This window comes from Phyllostomus hastatus, unplaced genomic scaffold (assembly GCF_019186645.2).
Source record: "Phyllostomus hastatus isolate PE091 unplaced genomic scaffold, TTU_PhHast_1.1 phas_scaffold_755, whole genome shotgun sequence".
In the NCBI taxonomy this organism is placed as follows: Eukaryota; Metazoa; Chordata; class Mammalia; order Chiroptera; family Phyllostomidae; genus Phyllostomus; species Phyllostomus hastatus.
In genome coordinates, this window is record NW_025334039.1 from 13,016,576 (window position 1) to 13,024,104 (window position 7,529).

General features: G+C 53.0%; 1 protein-coding gene across 4 annotated transcripts; it reads right to left on the reverse strand.

The window, feature by feature from the left end:
* Window positions 1–3,021: 3,021 nt before the first annotated feature.
* MLF2 (myeloid leukemia factor 2) lies at window positions 3,022–7,529 on the reverse strand. 4 transcript variants are annotated; one of them, XM_045826460.1, is made up of 10 exons: window positions 7,325–7,529; window positions 7,152–7,237; window positions 6,704–6,781; window positions 6,325–6,451; window positions 6,121–6,156; window positions 5,487–5,540; window positions 4,946–5,074; window positions 4,614–4,773; window positions 3,821–4,033; window positions 3,022–3,576 (listed from the first exon to the last, which is right to left on the reverse strand). In XM_045826460.1, the coding sequence occupies exons 3-9, from the start codon at window positions 6,751–6,753 to the stop codon at window positions 3,846–3,848; spliced, it is 744 nt and encodes a 247-aa protein (XP_045682416.1). In that variant the 5' UTR covers window positions 6,754–6,781; window positions 7,152–7,237; window positions 7,325–7,529; the 3' UTR covers window positions 3,022–3,576; window positions 3,821–3,845. The 4 variants fall into 4 exon arrangements, with proteins under 4 accessions (XP_045682416.1, XP_045682417.1, XP_045682419.1 ...); XM_045826461.1 differs by lacking the exon at window positions 7,152–7,237 and having other exon boundaries at window positions 7,325–7,466; XM_045826463.1 differs by lacking the exon at window positions 7,152–7,237 and having other exon boundaries at window positions 6,704–6,791; window positions 7,325–7,457.

Genomic DNA, 7,529 nt, shown 5'->3' on the forward strand with positions numbered 1-7,529 from the left:
CTGTCAGCACGCTCACAGTGGGCTTCAGGCCCCCCCCCCGCCGCTCTGCCATCTTCCTGCACTCCAGCCCCTTTAGGTGTTCTTCCCTCCAGCCCCGTCAGCTCTGTGCCCACCCCAACCCCCAGTTTCTCCACGTGGGTGGAGGCTAGTTGGGAGCCCCCTTGGGGAACCAGGTAGTCTTTTTTCCCAGTGCCCCCAGTCTCCTTAGTTATTTCTTACCTGTCAGCACCTCCTATGCCTAACTGTCCCTGTCTTCATCTCTCCCGTAGTGTAGCCTCCCCTGACTCCCACCTCTCCTGTCTGAAGACCCCAGTGATGTATAAGGAACAGAGAGGGAAAGGTTTTTTTCTTTATCCCTAGCCCAACTGGAATGGCCTGAGAAGGAATCCTTGACTCTTGGTACTCCTTCAGCCCCATTCCCAGGACTGGATGTGTAGGGCACGGTAGGTATGCAGAGTTAAATGGACTGGAATATGTGGGCTAGGAGACCAGACTGCTGGCTTCTTACAGTCAGAGTGGATCAGCCCTTGGTTCTCTGGGTAACCTGTTTATGTAACTTGGGCATTGGGTAGAGGAAGAGGGCACTGGGTAAAAGGTGTTATTAGGACCTGATGCCCTTTGTTACTGCAGGAGGGAAAAACATCCCAAACTGCACATAGGGCTGGGTCAGAAAGGCCCAAAACATTTGTCTCTACCTGTGAAGGTTGAGTCTGTGAAGTTGGTCTGTGAAGCTGAGGAATGAAAGGGTGAAAGATGATAGTCAGTAGTTAGGAGAATGGGAGGCTGGAGGCTGATTCAGGGCTAGTAAGACGATTTCCAGATTGTGCCTGGAAGTTATCGTAGGAGTCCTGAGGATGGAACCACAGATGAGGACCAAGGGGAGCACTGAAGGAGCAAGACTGGGACCGAGCAACTGGGGAGAAACCAGTTACTTATATGCCGTGCACTGTGTCAAATGCTTTCTCTGTACAAACTCACTTAATTCTCATAATTCTGAGCTATGAACCCATATCACCACCACCACCAGTGCCTAGAAAGTCCCATTTCACAAAGCAGGACCCTGATGCTGAGAGATTAAGAATCTTCCCCAGAGTCATAGCTAAGTGGTGGAGCCAAGTCTTGCTCAGGCCAGTCTGTATTCATCATTTCACTTTGTGTAATTCACAATCTTCCACTAAGCATCAGCTTCTTCCAGCCTGTAATATTCTGGGGTGAGGGGAGTAACCTAAGTGAATCTGACCATGCCCTCTGGACACCTGTTGGACGGAGGGCTAAGGGAGTGGCCGAGGTGCATGACACTGGGCCCAGTTGGAGAGCTGACCAGAAATAAAATGTCAGCATTCCTCCAGAAAGTTCCTTTCCTGTCTCTGCTTCCTGACCGTCAGCCCACAATGACAGACAGGTCAGAAGTGACAGGAGATTGGTTCTTGAGCACCTCACTGGGTGGCCACTGCCACAAACTTCCCACGACATATCACGGCTGAGAACGAGAGGGACAGGCCTAGGAGTAAGTGCCGAGTTGAAGGGTGGTCCTCACCCGAGAGCAGGGAGCAGGGCTGAAAATTAGTTCACGTGTCCAAAAGCCAGAACCCAGATGAGAGCGCTTGTGAAGCACTGGAGTGACTCACCGCCATGGAAATAAGGGCAACCCTTACCCTGCTGCAGCCCCCGCTCAGAACTACACCCACTTGTGGGCACTGGAACCAAAATCCGGGTCGAAAGGCTGGGCACTAACTGTAGCCTAAGATTTTATAGCTAAAAGGGACCTGCATGGCTGAGGTCCAAGGAAGTGAACGACCTGCCCAAGACTGCATGGCTAGGCTGGTGGCAGAGCAGAGCTGACAACCCAGCCCATGGGCTCCTCGTACAACTCCAGTGCTCTTTCATGTGCTGCTTCCTCAAGAGACTGCTGTAGGCTACTTCCACGGCTACAGGAAGTAAATGTCCATCTGGACACAGCGCAGGTTATGCTTGAAGCTGAGGGCTGTGGACACTTTTGAGTTCCATCATCCATAACTCAACACCCAAGTGGAGATAGACTAACTATACCTGTTTAACTTGTGGGATTCTTGGATTATTTTAGCCACTGGGATGGTTCCCTTGACCCTGGTCATGCATCCTCACCTTGGCCCTCCCTAATGAGATTTAACACCTGCCTAGGGCGACAAAGTCAGTGCCTGGCTGATGAGCTCAACTTCCCCTCTGCTCCCGGAGCAACTGGGCAAATCCTCTTGAATCTATTTATCCCTCAAAACCTCCCTTTGCTGAGAGGACCCAGAGCCTTGAATTCGAGGTGGTAGTTGTTGGATTTTATCAGCAGAAAAGAACTAAAGTTTGGGTGTGCGTGGGGGGGTGTTGTTTTTGGGTAGAGGAAACCATCAACAAACTCACCAGGCAAGCATTTGTCATCATTAATAAGTTCCTGAGATGACCCATTTGGCTGAGCCTGGTCAAGCACGAGTAACCGTCTTGAGAAATTTGAGCACTTCATGCCCTTTCTGTACTGCTCAGGTTCCAGGTTCGTTTTCCTGTCTGGTCTCCTTCCCTGGGCTCAAATTCTCAACAACTGGCGGTGGAGGGTTTGAAGAATGTTTGGTGGAGCATTGCTGACCCAAGCTCCTCCCCCTTGAAGGCCTGCATAAGGTTCTTTGGGCTCCTTCCTGCTCCACACCACAAGTGTCCCTTCCCACAGTGCACAGGAGAGGCGATGCCTGAGGGACAAGGGGCAGCAAATTCCTCGGGCACCGATGAGATAGATATGCCCTACGTTCCTCCTGACAAATGAAGTGACAGCAAAAGCAAGGCAGAGAGTCATTAAGGCGGCTGCTTACATTTCATCCTCCTAGACTAGCCCCACTGAGTTCCACTGCTCCTTCTCAGTGCTTACAGTCCCAGTGTCATTACCACTGAGGCACTCGGCTTGAACTTGAGTTAGGAAGGCCACACATAAAGACAGAGGGAAAGTAAGAACGTGACTAGGAGACAGGAGAGTTGAAATGGAACACAGAAAAGATGAGAAGTAAAGCCAGAGTGCCACTTGATTTTTTTCCCATTCTCCTTTATTCCATAAACACCTAGTTACAAGTTGCACAAATCAAAAAATAAAGGCAGAGAAGGATATAGGGTGATGTGTAGGGGGTGGGGAGGGAGAGAGGGTCTAGAGCCAGTCCTCTCCACACACAGCCCTGGATGAGGGCTATGGCCCCTGCAGAGCAGGGGATCTGAGGAGGTGGGCAAAAGTCCAAGGAAGCTGAGGGAGGGAGGAGGCCCCTGAACCCAGAGCTCCCCCGGAAGCCTTCAACGTATGGCAGGGGTAGAATGGGAAATGTGAGGAAGTTCAAGGACGGAGCAGCAAAATGAAAAATCAAGTTAGTGGATACAGGAGAGGTGGAGTCATCGTGGTAAGGGGGTTAAAGAAGGAAAATGTAGGTAAAGGGGGCAGTGAAAGGCTCCCCCTAGGACCCCCAGGGAGAGATGGGGGCCAGCTTGCCTGTTAATTTAATATTAAAGTGGGAATGGGGGTTGGAGAGGAAAAGGTTCTATCGGGGGATGATTTCTGAGCCTCTCAGCCTGTACCTAGAGGGGAGAGAGATGAGCACAAGTTAAAGGAAGACAAATGATAAAAGCCGAAGTTGGGGTTTACTCCCAATGCCAGACAGAGCACTCTTCTCTCTTTCCCTACCACCTAAAGCTTCCAGCCAAGGCAGGGTTTGCTAGGCACCTGGACCGTCTCTGCCTCGTGGCAGTGAGGAGCACAGGCACACTCCCTAACCCCCTCCTGTGCTTGACATCTAACAGTTCCTCTCCCTCAGATACTTACAAGAGAGGCTGAGGGCCCAGGGCCCTCACCAGTCATAGCGGCGGGACTGTCGGGAGGGGGAGTCCTCAGGTCCCTGTATGGCCAGACGGGGAGGTCCTTCAGCCCTTCGGCCCCCACCCCCTGAAGCCTCATGCCGTCGAAATTCCAGAGGGCGCTGCTGCCGGAAGCGGGACGTCTCCCTCCGCCACTCATCATCAAATGCTGCGGCCTCACCTGAATGGGACACAGGGAGCAGACATGACACCAGCTACCAACAGCCTGGCTTCTGGAGGAAGACCTAAGAGTGAGCCACAGGCTTTTAAGCCCGAAAAACTGCCACGGAGGCTGAAAGCAGGTGTGCCGGGATGTGCGGGGGAGGGCAACTTTATTTAGCAATTTTTGGTTCAGTGCGGTTCCTGGAAGCCACTAGCAGGCTCAAGGCATGACTACTGCAGAAGGAACTCAGGAATGGGATGATTATTTAGTTAGGGAGCAGAGTCCCAAGCACAAAGTATTTAATAAATATTTGTTGTTTTTTAAAAAACAGAAAAAAAAAAAGGATCCAGGTGGAGAGGGTAGATTACTACCAGTATCTTACTTAGGTGACAAAGTTTACCATTCCCTGGTGACCTGGCTCAGCTCCTACACCAACAAGGCACCAACTGAGGTAAGAGTATGGGGCTCACTATGCTTTGCCTTCCAAAATATCTATGGAGGTAGGAAGAAAAACTTGGTATCTCCTAGCTCACGGGAACTTGGCTAGGGATTCCTGGACAAGAAGCTGGGAGGGCAAAGAGCAGGCAGTGAGGCTCACTCTCATCCAGGTTGATGTAGTCCTGCCGCTCCTCTTGGTCCCCTGTGCGGTGGTTTCGGGAGCGCTGGAGGATGTGAGCCCGGTCTCGGATGTGATGCCCAATGGACATCTGCTCTAGTCCGCTGTCCGAGTCCCGCACGGTCCTCCGGGTCTCCCGGATCTGGGATGAGGCAGAACACAGCACCCTCCGTTGCCCATTCCAAAGCCCAGGCCACAGCGACCCAGAACAGACAAAACCACCCATGACCCAATCTTGAAAATAGAAGGCAGGGTTTCTACGACTGCCCTTCAAACCCTGCCTTCTCTGACAGAAGAGAAGCTCTCCAACTCACCCCGCCTGGTGCCGAGCGCATCTCGGACGTCTCCTGGTAGACCTTGGGGGCACCATCACCCGTATTGGAGTAGGAGATGACGGTGGAGGATGAGAAAGTCTGGCAGTTGCCTCCAGCAGTCATGTGCTCCTGAGAAGGAAAGGGTGCAGTGGGACTGAAGGGGGCCGGGGGGAGCTGTCCTCTGGAGACAGGATCCCACACTTCAGCGGCCTGTTTGTGTTCAGATCTTCCTCACAAAATGTGAAAACGGAAGAAATGTTAGGACTCATCATCACCCCCAAATTCCTCTGAGTCCAACAACAAACAAGAAGGGCCTTCAGAGACCAAGTCTCACTGCATACTTAATAAGAGCGCTGCTGCTGCTGCTTCGCCCTCAGGCATGAGAACAGACACCGGAACCAGTGCTTCCAGGTTCAATTTCTTTACCCAGCCTGACCCCTTCTCTAGCACACTCTTCCCCACTCCTGCTTCTGAGGACTCAAGGTGGTGCCAGCAGTCACTGAGAACAGGGCCAGGACGGGGGATGGGGCAAGAGTCTCACCATGTTCCCGATCATGTCGTTCATCATCCCAAACATGTCCATGAAGCCACCGGACTGTGGCAGAGAGAAGGCAGAATCAGTGCTCAGAGATGACCCCCTAGCTGTGTGGCTACACAGTCCCTTTCTCTTCTCCCCTCCCACCCAACACCTGCTTTTTCTCACTCTTCGTGCACACGTTTCTCTTCATGTTTCTCTTCCTGTGTACGGCCACCTGCCCTCCTCCTCAGTCTCCAAGGCTGCCCTGATCCATTTTCCTCCTCCTGACTGCCCTATTTCCTCCCACCTTCAGGAAGCATGCCAAAGTTAATGGATTGTAACCTGTAAAGTGGTGAGCATGAACTCGTAAACAAATCTAGAAACCATGTGTAAGTGCCCCTTCAACTGCAACTCTCTGCTCAAAAGAATAAACTCTGGTAGACAGTTAGACTGCCCCAATATGCAGGGCTCCTGAAAGGACAGGAACCAGTATCAGCATCTTTATCTTATAGGACTCACAGCACATAGCAAGCCCAGCGCCGTGGGAACACTATAAAAAGATTCTAGGGTTGCCCACAAGGCTACTCCAGAGAGGCACATTTGGAAGTAATATCTAAGTGTACCTGAGATGGACGGACACAAGAAGATGAGAACTCACCATTCCCAACATCCCAAAGGGGGAGACAGCCCCAGTCTGCAGGAACACAGAAGAAACACAAATCAGAGACCACATTCTATGTCACTGCAATCCCAAACCAAGTCTATGGCCTCAGCCCTTTTTCCATCCTCCTCACAAAATGGGATCACTGAGCCCTTCTTCCTGACTCCTTTCTTTGGTCTCATGAACATGCAGCACCATTACCTGCATCCTACGGCTGGCAGGCCTGGTCCCTGGCATGTTGCCATCTGTAATGCTGAGGAAGGGGCTATATCCAAAGCCACCCGACAACATTCGGTTCATATGCTGACGGTGAATAGCAAAGGGGTCCCTGTGGAGTGAGTAGAGAGGACAGATGGCAGAAGGGCCAAGCAGTCAACACCCTCTGCTCCCAAAAGAAAACAGTCCTAGGGAAACAGTGGCACAGACGCCTACTTCTCCTCTAAGTCAGAGCTGGAGCTGAGTATCCAGCCAGTTCCCATCAGTACCCACAGAGGGAACCCAGATGTCTGTTGGAATTACTCAGAGACCTAAAGTGGAGTGGGACGAGTGCTCTAGGGCATGAGGGGGAGGGCATACTCACATCATGAACATGGGATCCTCAGGCTCTGCGTCCCTCATGAATCGGAACATCCTGATTTTAGCTCCAGGGGGCTCCTCACTGTAAAGATCTGATACTTGGAGGCAGCCAAGCATTGCACACCGGCTCAATATCGGGACTCCTACAGCACTGTCCCTTTCAAATATTGTAGCTGACCCCCTCCCCCAGCTCAAACGCCAGTGAGACCCTTCTCCAGGTGTTCAACACCATCCTCTAGGAAGATAACAGCTCTTCACACCTCTCTCGCAAGGAGGGCCACGGAACATTTTCCAAGCCTCTCAAATTTTCTGCCTCCCCCACTCATTGCCATCCTCTTCCCAAAGCTCTGGCCAGAAGCAACCCCCTCCCCCGACGCCACAGTTCCGGCTGTGAATCCTAAATGCTGGCCCTACACTCCCTAATGACCCAAGCCATCCCGCCCCCTCCTTACACCCAGCCGCTGCCAGGCCTCCTCTGGCGGGCCTCGTTGTCCCCACCGCGACCGTCGGCGGCTCCCCTGGCCCCGGCCTCTCCTCCCTGTAAGTGGGAGAGGCGGGCCTGACTCCATCCCCTCCCTTCATCCCAGGCTCGCAGCCCCTGCACCCCGCTCGGATAGAGCCTCACCGGTCCCCGATTCGGGCTCAGCGGCCCATCCGGCCGGTCTCGCCTCTCGGTGCGCTGCAGAATCAGGGCTTGCGGCCCCGGACGCAGGATTGGTCCGGGCTTGGGCTCCTCGCTCTCCCGCGCCGGCACCTCCCACAGCTGCCACCTCCTTTCCCCACTCGGCCCACGGAGCCCGACCCGAGGCCAGGCCCGGACGGAAATGACG